The 19,125-nt window shown below is 48.8% G+C and overlaps 1 protein-coding gene and 1 long non-coding RNA gene across 2 annotated transcripts in view; one reads left to right on the forward strand and one right to left on the reverse strand.

Annotated features, from left to right (window-relative positions):
- Positions 1-8,616: 8,616 nt before the first annotated feature.
- Positions 8,617-19,125, forward strand: part of LOC310705148 (uncharacterized protein) — a 132,330-nt gene continuing 121,821 nt past the window's right edge. Inside the window, exons 1-4 of the mRNA XM_083499646.1 lie at positions 8,617-9,252; positions 9,840-9,921; positions 10,209-10,291; positions 15,179-15,305. Of these exons, the coding sequence (XP_083355772.1) occupies positions 8,851-9,252; positions 9,840-9,921; positions 10,209-10,291; positions 15,179-15,305 (694 nt within the window). The 5' untranslated portion in view covers positions 8,617-8,850. The remainder of the gene's footprint in view (positions 9,253-9,839; positions 9,922-10,208; positions 10,292-15,178; positions 15,306-19,125) is intronic.
- Positions 18,281-19,125, reverse strand: part of LOC310705423 — a 138,450-nt gene continuing 137,605 nt past the window's right edge. The window contains exon 3 of the long non-coding RNA XR_014525265.1: positions 18,281-18,421. This is a non-coding gene — a long non-coding RNA (uncharacterized lncRNA). The remainder of the gene's footprint in view (positions 18,422-19,125) is intronic.

Raw genomic sequence — 19,125 nt, forward strand, 5'->3', positions numbered from 1 at the left:
AAAGATGCCGGAAAGCTCCAATGGAATGTGACTGATTTATGGCTTGTAAATAAACGCTTCTAGAGATAAGAACGAACTGTTTCTGGACTTGATTTATCCCTCTATCTCACATGGACGGCAGGACCGCTGTGACTCTGCTCTTCCTGCTCAGGTCGGCCTCAAGCCCCAAGCAGAGCTGCGCTGGGGAAGCCTGACTGGACGCAGGATTAATTTCTCCAAAATATCCAACATAGGCATCACAAAGATGGTTGGAGGATGGATGGCGGCCAACAGATTGAGGTTGAATCCTGTCAAGACAGAAGTACTGTTTCTGGGGGACAGGAGGCGGGCAGGTGTGGAGGACTCCCTGGTCCTGAATGGGGTAACTGTGCCCCTGAAGGACCAGGTGCGTAGCCTGGGAGTCATTTTGGACTCTCAGCTGTCCATGGAGGCACAGGTCAAATCTGTGTCCAGGGCAGCTGTCTACCAACTCCACCTGGTACGCAGGCTGAGACCCTACCTGCCCATGGACTGCCTCGCCAGAGTGGTGCATGCTCTGGTTATCTTCCACTTGGACTACTGCAATGCGCTCTGGGTGGGGCTATCTTTGAAGCTGACCCGGAAACTACAACTAATCCAGAATGCGGCATCATCTAGCCACAATAAACACCTATATGACTACATAGGGGATAATTTCTGCAACCCACCCCCCACTCTTTAACCCAAATCTAATTTTAACCTCTAGGTCAGCGCAATTTCACTGGTTTGATAGACAATACAAGGTGAGAGACACAGGGCAACCCGGACGGGCTGGCATGGAATCACCCTATATAGTAGATAAGCAAGATGGCTAGCTTAAAAGCAATTGCATTAAATGTGAGGGGGTTGGGAAACCCCATGAAAAGAAAATGCATCACCTTGTATGTAAACACCATGAAACCACACATCGCCTTCCTACAATAAATACACAACCCTCCCAAACTCCTGAGCGATCCCTGCTTCAGTCATCTGGCTCAGCGAAGTCCTGTGGAGTAGCCCTAATACTCAGTAGAGTCCTGAACTTCAAAGCCGCAACAGTCCTCAAAGACAAAAGAGGCAGACTCATTTTTGCTAAAGGGACACTAGATGGCAAAACTAAACTGACAACTGGCTCCATATATGCCCCAAACTTGAAAAAGCTAGAGTTCATCCAAAACACATTAAACAAGTTCCTCTCCTCCGAAGGGGAAGCAATTCTGGGGGGGGGGGGGGATGACCTCAACCTAAATATGAAAAGCATATCCCTGAAAGACACCCCCCCTACAACCCCATGGGCAACCTTCCTCTGAAGGAAACCCCAACAATTAGGGACTCTTACAAGTTGCTAAAAGCATCCCTTAAAAAACAAACCCCCTTAAAAGTTAGCAAGACAGAACAAGACATCACGGCCCTCTCATCACGCTACAAACAAACAGGATCTAAAAAAGTCCTTAAAGCTATAGAACAAAAACGGAGAGAACTAGATTCCCTAGAAATCAACAAAACAATGATCAACATTCCATACTCTAAACAACGCTTCTGTGAGTATGGAGGGGAAAGTCCCCCATGGGTCCGTGCGGTCAGTAAAAGAAGGAAATTCCCGCCAAGCAATTTGGAGCAAAACAGCAGCCAGTAGACTGAGATCCTTTCTGGTTGCGCAACAGGTTCAACAGCAGCGTGGGAACCCAGAGCAATGGGGCGACATTGACTTTTAAAGCTTCCCACCATATCCCAGAATGCAGTTCGTACAGCATCATCAATACGTCATTGCTACACCCCTAAAACGTCAGAAAGGGGAGGGTTACACAAGATGAACATAAGGAGAATGAGTCAGTGCAATACCCAAGGATAGGATTAGCATAGGCAAAGAAGTCTCAAGTACCCACCACCCCAAAGTACAACAGAACTTCCTTGGCATGTCTGGACCCCTTGGAAAGTCTGGGGATGGGATGAGGCTTTCCAATAATCAGCTCAGCAATTGTCACCTCTGGGCACTTCCTGGAGTTGATTTGATATGATTTATAAAGAGAGCCAGTGTGGTGTAGTGGTTAAGAGCGGTAGTCTCGTAATCTGGGAAACCGGGTTCGCGTCTCCGCTCCTCCACCTGCAGCTGCTGGGTGACCTTGGGCCAGTCACACTTCTGTGAAGTCTCTCAGCCCCACTCACCTCACAGAGTGTTTGTTGTGGGGGAGGAATGGAAAGGAGAATGTTAGCCGCTTTGAGACTCCCGAAGGGGAGTGAAAGGCGGGATATCAAATCCAAACTCTTCTTCTTCTTCTTCTAAAGTGAGATATCTTCCCTGAGCTGTCAAGGCAAAAGGATACATTCATGGACTTCCATGGACCAGAGGGAAATGTGGCGTCTGGACTAGTTGAAACATTAACAGTTCCTGGTGCAGGGGTGCCACTCACCTGGCCTGTGGACAGGGCTCACGGGTAATGGGTCCGGATGCGAGGGGGGTCCCCTCCAGACCCACCACTGAAATGGTGAGGGGGGGTCACCCATGCCAGTTGATCCTTAAGGCAGGGATGAAGGCCCTGATGGAAGTGGAACCGTCAGGCAGCTGCATAGCAGGGTGTCCGCAGCCCACCAACGGAGCTCTGCGACAGACTCGGTAACTGGGTAAGCCCCCTGCCGGAGGTTCTGCAGGGCCATCTCAGCCGCCAGGGCGCGATTCAGCTCCCCGAACGTGCCCTCCAGGGTGGCAATGAAGGGTGGCAATTCATCCAAATTCCCCAGCAGATGGTCGCTGGCCTCAAGGTACGGAGAGACCCGAGAAAGTGCCGGGCCCACGAAGAGGCTGCCCATAAAGCACACGCGGCTCCGTGGGGTGGGAAAGTCTGCTGCACAGGTGGCGGACATCAGCCAACACTGGCTGACAAAGCCTCGAAGGGCCCCATGTGTTGAGCTTGTTTGGAAGTTCTCGCAGGGGAGCGCCCTATATACAGTTCAATTCGTGCTAGTATACTAAACTCCATAATCCAGCCTATGGCTGACAAACCAGCAGACCTACAGCTTGCCTGGGTTCTTCAAGATGTGGATCCTTATCTTAGCCTACAGGTTGCTAAATTCCTAACAGCCGTCCTCTCGTACAAGAGACGGAATGGAATGCTAGCTGATTATTGATAGTTATAAGAATTTTCGATAATGACATCAGATATTGATTTTAGCGGAGTGTCTAAATTTTTAATCTTAACCTTAAATATTTCTTTTGAATTGCCAATATTTGTCCTTGTGAGCTGTGAATTGTGTTATATTACTCGCGGCTTGTACGAGACCGCGGTTTTATTTGATTTGTTTTGTGTGTTGTGCTTTATGATGGGCGTAAAGCCGAATAAACATTTTGATTGATTGGCCCCATGTGTTGGTTTCTATTTCCCTCACTGAGCAGCAACGGCATGTCACAAGACATTGTTTCCATTCCACAGTCCAAGTTCCTGTTGGGTTCCCACGGGAATGGGAGACTGGATGTGACATACACTGGTTTCCTGTTTTTCAGTGTTCTCTCGGTTTCTTTGTGTCGAGAGTAAGTTTCTTCTCTGCTCTCACAGAGGCAAGATGTAGGTTTGGGTGTTCTCGGTATAGTTGAGAAATAAAGATTAGCATGTGGCACATACTGCTTTATCCTTTCGTCTGCGGACTACGCTCTGCTGGGCTCAAGAGAAGACGAGCCAGTAGCGGCTCCAGATGGGCCAGAGCTGGACAAATCCCAACACCCTGCTCCCCCCTGAACCTCTCTGGTTATGGGGCAGGGGAGCAGGTCAGGCTGGGGCCGCTCAACGTGCTTGAACCTCCCCCTAGAACATAGCTCCCTGGGTCTAGAGGTTCCGCAGCACCCTGGTGAGATCTATAGGCTGGGCTCCGTCCATCTGACCCCCTGGCCGGGACATAGGTTGGCCACAGCAAACTTTTACGGTTTATGGGCGGTCAAAGTCCTGGTGGAGGACATCAGGACCCGGGGGCAAGACGGTGGGGTGGGAGCAGGAATGGGAATCCGGAAGCCAGGAGTCAAGAAGCCAAGGGTCCGAGGATCAGGAAGCCAGGAGTCAAGAAGCCCAAGGAAGGAAACGCTTTGCTGTGGGAAAGAGCCAAAGGGAAATGCGGACCTTATATCCCTTTCCGGCTCTTTCTTGCCACCAGGTGCGGTGAGTTACCAATCGGCCTCACCTGTGCAGCCCTGCCTTGCCTCTTCAGAACAAACTTAGGAAAGCCCTAGTCCTGCAAAGCCCTACCGGTCCCAGGGCCTGGCTCCGGCATGCACTCCGGACAGTGACACTACTTCTTCTGGAGTAATATCATAAAATGATGTATCGATGGAAAGATAATATAATCAAGAATGCAACTACCTGTATTCTATCAAAATTTATAGCCAAATAAATAAAAAAAGGAAGCACAACTTGCTTAGGTTGACTTGTTATGTGATTCCTAACAAGTTGGTTGGTTTTTTTTTGTCTTCTTTCATTTCGTGAGTTTGAAGAACATAATAGAAGAAAAGAAAAATATGTGAGAAGAAGAATCGGAGAAGATTTACATCCCACTTGCATTACACCTACCTTGAAGCACCCATAGTCAAAATAAAAAAATAAAAAAATTCCTTCCAGTAGCACCTTAAAGACCAACTAAGTTAGTTCTTGGTATGAGCTTTCGTGTGCATGCACACTTCTTCAGATACACTGAAACTTGAACACTGAAAGGATCTGGCAACTTCTGTTTCAGTGTATCTGAAGAAGTGTGCATGCACACGAAAGCTCATACCAAGAACTAACTTAGTTGGTCTTTAAGGTGCTACTGGAAGGAATTTTTTTATTTTGACTATGGCAGACCAACACGGCTACCTATCTACTACTTGAAGCACCCAGTTAGTGTGATGATCTGGGGTTGTGTGACAGCAAAAGGTGTGGGCAGAATTTGCTTCATTAATGGGAATGTAAAACCACCAAATACATAAATACGTGAGCCCAAACTGAAGCCTTCTGCATGTGATCTTTTCCCAGATACTGAAGCATTATTTATTCATTTATTTTATATTTCAACAGGATTCAGCTCCATGTCATGTTACTCCTTTGTGCAAAAGGCGGTTTCAATATAATCATATTCCACGGCTGGAATGGCCTGGTGGGTTCTGTCCCAGCCGTTCTGTTGGCGGGGGCCCCCTCTCCGGCAGCCCTGGCCTCTCCCCTTAAGAACCAAATACAAACTATACAATAACCCAAAGAGTCAGTAGAAGCTAATTTTAACAATATCAACAACACAGAAAAACTTACATTTATACTCAAATTAAACTAATCCCCAGCCCCAACTAAACGTTTATCCCACCCCCAAGGGAGGGAACCCCAGGCCAGGGGAACAGAGGGGGAACAAGGTGGGGGCGGTGGGGTTGGGCCACCCCGGGTGCCATCCTGAGGGGGGTGACATTCGTCCTGCCGCCCGCCCGCGCCCGCAACTCCAAGCGTACCTCGAGCCTTCGAGGGAAGGGGGAGCTGCGCTGATGTGTCGCTTTGCCCTCTCCCCTCCCTGCCTGGCTGGCTCTGCGCCATTCAAAGGGAAGAAATGCAATTTGTCTGATTTTGTTACCCTCCCTTGAAAATAAAAAACAGAGAACACGCAGCAGGCTTTAATTATGATTGCAAGTGAGTAGCAGCAGCAGCAGCAGCAGCCCAGAGCTGGACGGACCCTCGGAGAGGGCCAGGGCCGTCTTTACCTGGGGGGTGCAAGGGGTGGGGGCCAGGGGCTGCCACTGAAGCGGCCTAAGCTCTTAACCATCTACCTGTTAAGAAGTAATAAATCATTTTGATCAAGCTAGAAAAACAAAATACATATATACCCAGGTATAACTGAAATGTATACCTACTTTATCTCTAAAGGACTTGAGACTGGGTGTGCTCATTCACCAAAGATGCGCCGCGCCAGCGGCTGCGCTTGTCAAAGGGTTGCAGGAATTTGTGTATAGGTTGGGGGAGGGAGGGGTTGCCCCTCCAGCAGACATCATGCACATGCAGCCCACCCCCAAAATCAGCACCATCACTTTTGTGACTTATCCCCACAAAACACTTCATCGCAGTTTCTACCTATCTGTTCAAAGGGCCTCTGCTGCACGATCCCAAATGTCAGAATTCCCTGATCAATGTCTCTATGTACTGGCTCAGTGGGGAAACTTCAGAAATTCATCTAGACCTGTGAGCTCAGCTCCTCCGCAGCCCCTCTGCCTGAGCGATAATCCCTGGCCTCCTGAGACCTGAGTGCCAGAAAGAAGAAACCCAGAGGAAGACAAAAGGGGGTGATGAACTTGGCTGGGAAACAGGGAAATGTAAAGATCTCTTTTGTGGCACTCGCTGGGTGTTTGGTGGAGGGCAAGGGGAGCCATGGGGCAGGGTCCAGGATGCTCAGATTAGGAGTGATGTATTTTTTGGGGGGTGTAACCTGGGGATGAGCGGCTAATACAACTTGGGGTTCTCTTTTGTTCGGGGCTTCCATCCTGTTCCACCTGGTGGCAGGTGGGAGTCCTGTCGCGACAGTCTTCAATCCAGACCAATTCGCTCTGCTCTTCCTGCCCGGTGTTCTTGTTTTTTGTCCAAGGGAGCCTCAGATTTCTCCCTTAACCATTCTCCACGGGGCCGCGCCCTGAAATGAGCTCAATCTGGGGGGGTGGGCAGGTCTTTGCACCCTGGAGGGGGCTTGGACTCCCGAGCGCAGCCCAGCCTAGGATGGGGTCTGCGCATCAAGGGAGGGGGGAGACCCCTGCGGGCAAGGAAATATGGCAACCAGCGCCTGGGAGAAGGGGCGGGGGGGGGGGGTCCAGCCCTGGGGGTCTCAAGGGAGAAATCCGAGGGCTCCCTGGGCCAAAAAGAAAGACACCAACCAGGAGAACCTGGAGCAGAGCAGCAGCCTGGGGGCTTGGTCTGGATGGATCTGTTGCAAGAGGGGGCTCCCCTCACTTGCAGGAGGGGGAGGGACCCAGAAAAAGGGGGTGCAAGGCCTGATCAAGACTTTTGAAATTGCCCCCCTGTAGATCAAGCCCAGCCCCCTTCATTCCTCCCCTTCCTGAATTCTGGGGTGAGTTTCCTTCCTTCCTGCAAAGCCCTTTCCCCTGCAAACTGTTCCTCCGGTTTCTGGCCAAGGGAAGGAGATGCTCTGAGCCCCCAAAAGGATATCTGGGCCTTGAGGGAGCCAGGGGGGCAGCTGCCCCCCCCCGAAATCCATAGAAAAAGAAGAATCGGAGGTTTTGTCAAGGGGGACTCGGTACTGCAAGGGTTAAAGGGAACCGAGCTGCCTTCCTAGAGAGGCCAGGAAGCGGCCGGGGGGGGCAGGTCCTCCAGAGCCAAGGCCCCTCCCTCCCCAGTCCTTCCCTGCCTCGCTGTCCCTCCTGGGATCTGGTGAGTCTCCTCTCTCTCTCTGGGATCTGGTGAGTCTCCTCTCTCTCTGGGATCTGGTGGGGGTCCCAGGGCTGCAGCAGGGGAGGGGGCCTGGGGGGCCTGATCTGCTCCTCCGGGGGGGACCCCAAGTCAGGGAGGAGAGGGTCAGGGGTGCAAAGACCCCCCCCCTATGCTCCTGCTACCCAGAGGAGGAAGGAGCCCCGGGGCTGAAAGCCACAGCTTTTTGCCAGACTCCCCAGGAGGAAGGTCAGGGAAGGAGAGAGGGGGGGGGACCCCAAGTCAGGGAGGAGAGGGTCCTGCCAGGGAGGGGCCAGGTCTGCAACACTCTCCTTCCTGAAGATCAGAGGATCCCAAACTCAGTTGGCCTTCCGCCCCCCCCCCTTTCAGAAAAAATCTCCCTTCTTTAAACAAAGGAGTCCCTGAGACTTTAACTCAGTGTGACGTCGCTCAGCATCACTGCAGAACAGAGGAAACATGTGCAAGTGGTTTTCCAAAGCTGGACGAGGAGATGGACTAGCCCCCCCCCCCAAAAAAAAGGTGGGAGAGGGAGGCCAGGAATAAAGAGAGGGATCCCAGCCCAGAGTCTGGCTGCTGCATTGGGGACCAGTTTCCCAGTGTCTCCCAGGGCAGCTCCCCACGGAGGCCACTGCAGCAATCCCCTCGCACCCAGAGCAGGGCATCCCAGGACCACATCCTCTCTCTCCCAAAGGGGTTGTTGCTGGCAAAGCAGCCGGAAATGGGCGCTGCTACTCCCTGAGCCTCCAGGGACCTGGGCATCAAGGGCTGTGCGTGTGTTAAGCCATCCAAGAGAATAATAGTAATAAATTAGCTGCCTAAATTTCAAAGGAGATGTATTTGGCCCCGCCCACTTGGCCCTCAGGGGGTTGACTAGATACATACCTGGCCCTCAAGAGAAAGAAAAAGGGACCCCACCCCAGGAGTCTGTCTGGAGAGCGGCAGAGAGTCCAAGTGCAAGAAAAGGAGACAGAAGCAGGGGGGAAATGTGCCCTGAAGGGGGGTGGGGGGGGGAGAAAGACTCCTGAGGACCCCCGGATGAGGACCCCCACTAGAGCCAAGCATCCATTTTTCAAATGACTCCCTTGTCAGTCAGTTCTGACTTCATGCATTGACTGGAAGGCAGGAGCAACCAGGCTGACTCATCTCCCAGAAATCCCTTCAGTTGCCTCCACATTCTGCATTGCTAGAGGGATGGAGACTTACTTCTTCTCCCCTTCCTCCTCCTCTTTCTTTTCAAAAAGGTATCTCACGGTTTGGGCTCTGGTCCCGTCCAGTCCTGATTCCTGGCAAGACTCATCCATGCTTGTTCAGGGATCTGTTTCTTCTCCTGACCTACAAATTCTGTAACAGAACAATGTATTTGCTTTCTAGGGTTTGCTAGAGCTTCTCATTCAGACGGACAGAACTTGGCAGAAGACCAAAGGGTTCCTTCCGATCTCTCCGAGGCTTCCTGAGAGCACAGATGGATGAGCAAGACCCAGCTGGCCCTGAAGCAGGAAGAGGCCATGCCACCCAAACTGGGAGCAGTGGGGGATTCTGGGAAAACTCTGGGCAGATGTTCCTGGGTGAGGAGGGCACCCTCCGCTCAGAGGTGCAGAGCCAGCAGTTGAGGCAGTTCTGCTGCCAGGAGGCCAAAGGACCCCGAGAAGTTTGCAGCCGACTCTACCACTTTTGCCATCAGTGGCTGAAGCCAGAAAGGCACACGAAAGCTGAGATGCTGGACCTGGTGATCTTGGAGCAGTTCCTGGCTGTCCTTCCACCAGAGATGGAGAGCTGGGTGAGGGACTGTGGAGCGGAGACCAGTTCCCAGGCGGTGGCCCTGGCCGAAGGTTTCCTCCTGAGTCAGGCAGAGGAGAGGAAGCAGGTGAGAGAGACTTTCCTCTGGATACTATCTTCACCAGAGCCAGGGCCTTTTCGGATGTGGGATTTGACATGCGCCAGGCCTTTGTTCAGGGTTCAGTCTGTTTCTTTTCTTTCAGTTCAAGAATAAGCATTAAAGAGGCTTCCTAGCCCCCTCACACCTCCTTTATAAGACCAGTGGTAACAGTAGCTGGCCCTAGCGAATATTAACCACTCTCAATTTTACCAGTGGTCTGTCCAGATTTTAATTTGTTTTGAACTAATTTTAAGAAGTATTTTAATTAATCGATTGCCTGTTCTTATGTTCTTTGTATACTGTGTTAGAATTATGATGTTAGCCGCCAAAAGATTGGCTCCGGCCAGGGAGGGTGGGGTACAAATAAAAAAATATTATTATTATTATTATATTATTATTAGGGGCTCCAAAGAGGATGGAGAGCATCCCATAATGCTCTGCTGATGGCCCATGCTTTTTCTGGGAAGGCATCCATGGAATGAGATCTCACACCCTTAAAGTTTTTTACTTTTCCATTATCTTTCTGCTATTTCTTGTCATTCATTCTCTATTTTGAATCCTTGTTGCTTTTTCAGGAAAAGGATCGTTTTGAGAAAATCGACATGGATTCCTGTGAGGCAGAGAGGCCTCCGTTGGACACCAGAGAGAGGCCACCGGGTAAGGAGGAAGGAGGTTTTTCTCCATTTGGTCTCATTCTGTTGGTTTCCCATATAATCTCTGGGTTCTTTTCATCAAGTTTTTTTTGGGGGGGGGAGTTGGGAGGAAGGGTCCAGAGGAGGAGAGATGTATTTCTGCATGACTAACATATGAAATGGGCACAAATGTCCAAATGCACTCAGCAGGTAAGGCTTTCTGAAAGGCCCATCTGTAGATAGAGATGCCCTGTTTCCCCTGTGAGAGACATGGGCATGCCTGGCTTCCTGCTTACCTGTTTTCTCTTTCAGGAGACAGAATGATGCCGGCAAGACCTCCTGATCCGTCTTTTCATGGGAGCAGAAGGGAAGCAGCGGCTGTGGAACCAGATCAGGTCAGGGGCAGCTGCCTTGTGGGGACAGAGGCTGAGGGATGGAGCAATGTCATGGACTGGTTGGGCACAGAGGAATGGTGGGAGGAAGCAGCCGGGGAACCAGGAAGGGAAAATGTCTCAGCCCAAGGAGTGGAGGTGGAGGAAGGATGAGCGGTCAGAGGGAGAAGATGGAGAAGCCTGGGAAGAGGAGGTGTCAGAAGGTGAAGGGGTAACAGGGCTTAGTGAGCTGGGAGACTCTGAGGCAGAATGCAGTCCAGAATCGGAGGCAGAAGAGGAAGGAGGCGAGTGGGAGGAGGGAGGTCGAGAGGCAGAGGTGAGTCAGGAGTAGGAGGAGCCACCGGGGGCTCCCTCTCCTTCTGCCAAAAGCCACCCTCCCTGCTTGTCTCTCTGAGCCAGGAGTTGTCTGACAATGGAGGAGCAAAGGCAGGCTGCACACTGGCACACTGTTCAATCGCTTGCCAGAAACCCCGGAGAGGAGGGGACTTGGAAAGCTGTGGGGAGCTAGGGGCCTTCTCTTTTGGCAGCTGATTTTATGGAGGAAGACCCTGTCATAGAATTCTACTCAGTATTTTTTTTTAAATATTTATTAGAATTCCGAATAATACAAAAAACAAAACGAAAAAAGAAAAAAATTCATCCTTTACAATCCCATTTTCAATAACTTTTTTCCGCGACTTCCCCTCACCTCCCCTTCTTGTATTCCAAGTCCAAATATTTATCCAACAAGTTCTTATCTCTAATTTCTTAACCTTAAGTTGTTATTATATTTATTTATATTAAATTTTTAACCTTAATTCTTTATTATATTTAGTTCAATTTATATATCAACTTTTAACTTATATACCTCAATCCTTTATAAAAAACTTTTTCTAAGGTCGACCCTGTTTCCCTTCCACGAATTCCCCATTCTTATACTAATAGCAACACAGAATTAAGCACAGAATAGAAAAGATCAAGCCCCCTTTGGATTTCCAAACCCCACCCTCCCTTCCCCGGTTTCAATCCCAAAACCATAGTCCATTAGTCTATCTATTATTAGCCTGGCGACCTCACGTCCGAGGCCCTTAAATGTCTCTCAGTCCCTTTCTGCCGGCTTCTTTGAAAGTCCCTTGTATTTAACACCCAGTCTCGAAGGGGCACTCTCTCTATAATATCCATGTTCCTTCCAGCCAGGCCTCCTTGTTTAAAGGTGGAGCTCAAATCCTGTTTCTTAGATCCAAATGTCCCAAGAGCTCCAGCTTCCACCTTGATCAAAATAATATCCATCTTGACAGGCCTCCGGCTCTCATTTGCCTTCTGTAACATTTCAGCCCCTCCTTTCTGCTCCTCCTGTTCGGCGTATATCTCTTCCTCCTCTTCCTCAGTCTCTAGTTTTTTTTCTTGTCCAGCTGCCTGGGTTTTGTACGTCAAGTCCTTTTCCAGCTCAATAGATATATTTGCTGTTGACTTCAAATTTGTAGCACTTGTAGACAAAACATGACCTTGCTCATACATCTTTCGCAGCTTTCCCATGAGAAAAACAACCTCATCCAAGTCAGCCAGTATTTTCCGACCTATTTCCATTCTTGTAATGTCCCTGAACCCCCGCTAGAGGGATTCTGGTTATTTAGTATTCCTTTCACTTCCAATCCAAAAGTCAAGTTAATTTGTTTCAGTCCTTCTTTATTTTCAACAACTTGTAACAATATAACCGGCTAAACCAAAGCTTTCTATTTTTTCCGACTTTGACAGCTAATTTGACAGCTGTCAAAATCTTCTATATCTCCTCAGCAGGCTCCTCTCGCGGATCACTCCCGGTCCCGGGAAGGGTGGCACTTGATCAGAAAATAAGCTCTTATCCTCCAGCACAGTAACTTATACTTTTAAATCCATGGAATTAATAACTTTTATCCAAAAAGGAAAAAAAAGACTCTTCTCTCGACCTTAGCTGTCAAATCCTTGCTTTAGAATGTTTACAATGGGGGGGGGAGACGGACTTCCTCTTTGCACCTCCCCCGCTCGTGCCGAATCCACAAAAAAGGAAATTTTTTAATCCAGTTTCCAAATTACTCACGCGTTGTTGTTCTTTGTTTTTAGTCCAAATTTTCAAAAGAAGAAGCCAGCGCTCTCCGATGAATGGCATGCGGCTTCGCTCGGCAGGGGAAGCAGTAGACTCACAGCACCGCGCTGCTCCCCCTCCCCCGTTCCGTAGCCTTTCAAAAGGCTCCTTCGCGGGTTGGGAGGGCGCTAACAGTGCCCGCCGAGTCACCAGGTCCACGGGCATTCACGCCCGTGGTTTTTGAGGGTCCCCACGTCGCCGGCGCGGCAGAACGTGATCCCTGTCGAGCAAACTCCCTCCGGAGCTCGGAGGGAATCCGCCATTCGGCGATGGCGCCAACCCGGAAGTCGGAATTCTACTCAGTATTGATCCAGGCAGAACTCCAATGTATAGTTACCAGAGTGAAAATGTAAAGATGTTGCAGGATTCCCCAAAATAGACCAGAGGCAATTGTATTTCACCCAGCAGAGCTTTACTGCTACTGAAGACAAATGAGCATAATGGTCCCAAATCCAAAACATTCAGGATTGGCCCTGTCCATAAGAAATCCAGTTGCAGCAAACTTAACTGAAATTTCCCACAACTTATAATAAGTTTAAACTTCAACACTCAGCATACTATGTACAGAACACCAGAAGGAAGAGAGAGAGAGAGAGAGAGAGAGAGAGAGAGAGAGAGAGACCCAGGCTCCTTCTGGCCTCTTCTTATAGTCAGCATGACCTTGACAGAAGACATAACAGAACCACTTTAACCCAGCTGTACTCAGGCTGCGGAGCCTGGGTCCTTATGCCAAAGGCCAAGCTCAGAAAGGGTGGCCCTAGGTCCCAAAAGATGATTTTCTGTGGGTATGAGCCAGGGACCAAGGGGTGGAGATTTGCCTATCCAACAGGCAATCAGTCCAGGATTCTGCTCAGCAGCAGTGCTGAGTTCTGTGAGTAGAATGGATGGACACGCATACATGGGAACCCTGATGTTCTTTCAGAGAGTCTGCTTGACTCTGCTGATGAGGAAGAGATAGAGGCTGAACCCACTGCTGAGGCACAGAGTCCTGACCCAGAGCAGGTAGAGGGAAGAACTTCTCCTAAAGCTGTGAAGCTTGAACAGAGAAGTGCTCCTTCCTCACCCACAGGTTCAGCTGAGAAGTCTAAACGGCGCAGTAAATCAGTTCTGAGGCCAAGGACGTTCTAGCTGGTCCTAGTGGGTCTGAGGGGGTACCTGAAACTGGGTTGAGACATTCAGCTCGCACAACGAAAGGTAAACCTCCTGACAGGTTTGCAGTCACAAGTGTGTGGGTTGGCATGGCACAGTGTGAACCCGAGAGTTTTGAGGGTGTTCAGAAACTGCCTCAGGAAGAAGCCAGGAAATGGCATGAGGCAATGCAGAAGGAGATGAGCTCAATGGAGTCTCTAGGTGTGTTCTCCCTCACAACGTTGCCAGTGGGCAAACAGGCTGTGAGCAGCCGTTGGGTTTACCGTCTTAAACCCACATTAACAGGGGAACCACAGTACAAGGCTAGGCTAGTAGCCAGAGGGTTCATGCAGCAAAAGGGGCTGCATTATACTGAGGTATATGCTCCTATTTCCAGAAGTGAAACTCTGCACATGCTCTTAGCAATTGCTGCACAAAGAGTTTTTCAGGTGAATCACTTTGATGTGGATGTGGCCTATTTGAACTCAGAGCTCCAGGAGGATCTGTACATGCTTCCTCCTCCAGCGTTTGAGGGCAATGAGCCGAATACTGTATGGAAGTTTCACAAGTCCATTTATCGCTTAAAGCCTTAGAGAAGCTAGGTTTCAAGAAGGGTCTGAATGAAGCCTTAGAGAAGCTAGGTTTCAAGAAGAGTCTTGCTGACAGCTTCCTGTACCTTAAAGGGTTAGGAGAGTCACAGGAAATGGTGTTGATCTTTGTTGATGACATCATTCACATCTCAGGGGCAAACAAACAGATGCAGAAGTTTGCCAAAGAGCTTGGAAAACGGTTTCAGCTCAAGAACCTGGGTGCAGTAAGGATCTACTTAGGTGTTCAGATAGACAGGACTGAAGATGGAAGCTTCTTGCTCAGTCAGAAAGGCAAGATTGAGCAGTTGCTTGAGAAGTTCAGAATGTCTGATTGTGCAGGGGTTAGGGCACCTATGGATACAAGCTACGTGAAAGACAGTTGGCTAGCAGAACGCATTGAGTGCGAGAACGCTGAGCTCTTCCAGTCAGCTCTGGGTAGTCTGTTGTATCTGTCCCAATGGAGCAGGCCGGACATTGCTTTTGCTACCAATCTGCTCAGTAGGGAAGCATCAAAGCCCAGTGTAAATGCCTGGCATGGTATCAAACGGGTGCTGCGTTACCTGCAGGATACCAAGGACTTCAGTCTCAAGCTGTCAGCTGCAGGTGAGACGGCGCTTACTTGCTGGCCAGATAGCGACGGGGTGAATCTGGATGACAGGAAGTCCGTATCTGGGATGGTAATAAACCTTGGGGAATCTCTAGTTGGGTGGAAGTCCTGGAAACAAAGTCTCATTGCGCTGTCCTCTACTGAGGCTGAGTTCATTGCACTGTCGGAATTGTGCAGGGAACTGGAGTTCTATAGATGCCTGGTGCAAGAGATCTATGGGGATTGTTGCCTGCCCATCACTGTTTGGGAAGACAATCAGCCCTGTCTGAAGTTGGCAGAATCTGGGCAGTTTAAGGCGAGAGCCAAGCATCCATACGTTTCCAGAATGCGTGTCAAAGTGTCAATCCTATTGAAAGCAATCCTATCGAAACAACACAGCAATTAAGAGGAAGGAAAGAACAGAGCATTGTGTAGCAGATCATATTTCTGCTGTCTCGGAAGAGTACATTTCCTTTTTCTTTTAGGGTCCAGTGTGCTTTGAAGATGTTGCTGTTTGTTTCACGGACGAGGAGTGGGCATTGCTGGATCCTGACCAGAGAGCTCTGCATAAGGACGTCATGGAGGAGAATGGTGGGATCGTGGCCTCTCTTGGTAAGGCTCCCTGTGGGATCGTCCTATCTGCCTGGAAATTCAAAAAATACCTCTATGTAACAAACCTCATACATTTCCACAGAGCTCAACAGCGCCCAATACAACACCTGGGAACCTAACACTCCCACAATAAACCTTGAACAGCAAATTCCAGTTTTTTCTGTGAACCATCTTCCTCCAGTTCTGCCCTTTTATACCACGGTTGGGTGTCTGAACTGCCCAGGCCCAGACACCATGGACCAGAGCACGCCAGGCACCCCTGTCTTCCACTGCCTCCCGCAGCTTGCTCACAGTTTTACCACTACAGTATATCAAAAAAAGCAACATTCAACAACCCATCAGAATCTAATAAGAAATATATTGGTTAATGACAAACCACAAAGGTAATGAACACACACGCAACTCCCTTCAGTTCTTCATTTGTTCCTGAGGCTCTAATCCCTTTTTGTCTCCATTGCAGATTGTGATGAATTGGAAATCGGGAACAAAGGTGAACACGACAAAATGTCCAGAGAGGAGAAGCCATGCAAAAATTTGGAGTGTGGAGACAGCTGCACTCAGAGTTCCAATCTCACTAAGCATGAGAGAATTCATACAGGAGACAAACCCTATCAGTGCATGGAATGTGGGAAGAGCTTTAGTTGGAGCTCCCATCTCACTTACCATCAGAGAATTCATACAGGGGAGAAACCCTATCAGTGCATGGAATGTGGGAAGAGCTTCATTCAGAGCTCCCATCTCACTTACCATAAGAGAAGTCATACAGGGGAGAAACCCTATCAGTGTGGGGAATGTGGAAAGAGCTTCAGTCAGAGCTCCCATCTCACTAAGCATCAGAGAATTCATACAGGGGAGAAACCCTATCAGTGTGGGGAATGTGGAAAGAGCTTCAGTCAGAGCTCCCATCTCACTAAGCATCAGAAACTTCATACAGGGGAGAAACCCTATCAGTGCATGGAATGTGGAAAGAGCTTCAGTATGAGCTGCCATCTCACTTCTCATCAAAGAATTCATACAGGGGAGAAACCCTATCAGTGTGGGGAATGTGGAAAGAGCTTCAATAAGAACTCCAATCTCACTTCCCATCAAAGAATTCATACAGGGCAGAAACCCTATCAGTGTGGGGAATGTGAAAAGAGCTTCAGTAACAGTTCTGCTGTCACTAAGCATCAGAAACTTCATACAGGGGAGAAACCCTATCAGTGCATGGAATGTGGAAAGAGCTTCATTGATAGCTCCTCTCTCACTTCCCATCAAAGAATTCATACAGGTGAGAAACCCTATCAGTGTGGGGAATGTGGGAAGAGCTTTAGTTGGAGCGCCCATCTCACTAAGCATCAAAGAATTCATACAGGGGAGAAACCCTATCAGTGTGGGGAATGTGGAAAGAGCTTCAGGACAAGCTCCCATCTCACTAAGCATCAGAGAATTCATACAGGGGAGAAACCCTATCAGTGCATGGAATGTGGAAAGAGCTTCAATCAGAGCTCCCATCTCACTTACCATCAGAGAATTCATACAGGTGAGAAACCCTATCAGTGTGGGGAATGTGGAAAGAGCTTCAGTCTCAGCTCTGCTGTCACTAAGCATCAGAAACGCCATACAGGGGAGAAACCCTTCATTCTATAGCTTTAGGAGCCAGGCTAATCCGCACCTTGTTAACCATGCCTTTGGCTGATTGACATCTAAGGCCCTTTTAACATGTGGTGGGGAGTTGAGTTACTGATGTGTATTTAGTGTTTTTATGTTGTGTTTTTATGTTGTAACCGTCCTGAGACATGTGGGAACAGGAGTCAACACTTAGAGGCTGAGGGGGTTTTGCCCCCCAATGATATATTTTAGGGGGCCACCCCCCCAGTTGATAGGCATTGCCATTCCAATGGCCTGCATGTGTCATGTGTTTGATTGTGCAAAGCAGGCCTTACCTGGCCCCCCACCAATATTTTATTCAAGTTGGCACCACTGGGTTGGGTGGTAGACAAATTAAATAAATACATAAATCACCTTCCTTTGCAAATGTTTCAGCCTGTCAATATCCTTATTTTTTATCATTTTTAATATTTATGTGCCTTTCATCTGAAGATTTCACAACATAAACATACAAAAACTTAAACATACAAAAACAAGAAAAACCAGAGAAATCTACCCCCCTTTTTTTGGATGGAGTTACAAACTTTGTTGATCAGGGAACAGCTGTGGAAATAGTGCATCTTGATTTCAGTAAGGCTTTTGACGTAGTCCCCCATAATATTTTTGCGATTAAGCTTCTAAAATGTGGGCTGAATGAGGAAACTCTTAGGTGGATTTGACTGACCGAACCCAAACAGTCCTCCTCCATGGTTCCTCGTCATCCTGGGGGAAAGTGACAAGAGGGGTGCTGCAGGGTTCTGTCCTGGGCCCATTGTTGTTCAACGTCTTTATGAACGACTTGGATGAAGGAACTGAGGGGGTGCTCATCCCATTTGCAGAGGACACCAAACGGGGAGCGGAGGCCAATGTGGCAGAAGGCAGAATGAAGCAACCAGAAATCACCTCAACCCGATGGACTGGTGACCCCCTCCTCCTTTACCTCTCCCCCCAAGCCATCAATACAGATAACACGATCAATATTCCCCCCAGCCTCACACCTCCACAGAGATCCCCACCCAACACCAGTCCAGGTGACATAAAAAGACACTCCCCATTACCCAACAATCTACAACTCACTCTCAGCACCCCTCCCCACGCCTTACTAAGTAAAATAATTCCCCTTGTTGCCAGGATTTTTAAGGTACCAGTGAGCCACTCAAATTGTGTCCCAGAATTGACAGACGCAGCAGTGGGGAAAAAGAAAGTGATATTTATTGCTGAGCAATAAGAGACCCAGTGGAATCCTTTCCCAAAGACTGGGCCCCGGGCTCCAGCGCCCTGAGGCTTTATACCTGAGTACATAAATCATAGTTCATGACATAATCGATACAATCGCACACGGCAGCAAAGATAAAACCAATGACCGCATTCAAGCCTTGCCCCCTGATCATGTAAAGAGTTCCCTCCCAACTTCTGCTTTTTCAGTCTGAACATGCATTTAACCTTTCCCCTGATTTATGGTAATGAGGAAGAAAAAGGAACTTCGGCTCCTACGCGGCCATCTGCTATACCGGGACATTTTGCAGTTAGCATCTTCCTGTTTGAGCTACTCGGGACCCTGTCTGGACAGGGGGGAAGTGCGAGCACAGCAGATTTATTGCTTCCCCCTTATGTCTTACAAGTTGCTAAAAGCATCCCTTAAAAAACAAACCTCCTTAAAAGTTAGCAAGACAGAACAAGACATCACGGCCCTCTCATCATGCTACAAACAGGATCTTAAAAAGTCCGTAAAGCTATAGAACAAAAACGGAGAGAACTAGATTCCCTAGAAATCAACAAAACAATGATCAACATTCCATACTCTAAACAACGCTTCTGTGAGTATGGAGGGGAAAGTCCCCCATGGGTCCGTGCGGTCAGTAAAAGAAGGAAATTCCCGCCAAGCAATTTGGAGCAAAACAGCAGCCAGTAGACTGAGATCCTTTCTGGTTGCGCAACAGGTTCAACAGCAGCGACAGAGCCATGGGGCGACATTGACTTTTAAAGCTTCCCACCATATCCCAGAATGCAGTTCGTACAGCATCATCAATACGTCATTGCTACACCACTAAAACGTCAGAAAGGGGAGGGTTACACAAGATTAACATAAGGAAAATGAGTCAGTGCAATACCCAAGGATAGGATTAGCATAGGCAAACAACAAGTCTCAAGTACCCACCACCCAAAAGTACAGCAGAACTTCCTTTGCATG

The sequence above is a fragment of the Podarcis liolepis genome, assembly GCF_965112155.1.
Source record: "Podarcis liolepis genome assembly, chromosome: 4".
NCBI classification, from domain to species: domain Eukaryota; kingdom Metazoa; phylum Chordata; class Lepidosauria; order Squamata; family Lacertidae; genus Podarcis; species Podarcis liolepis.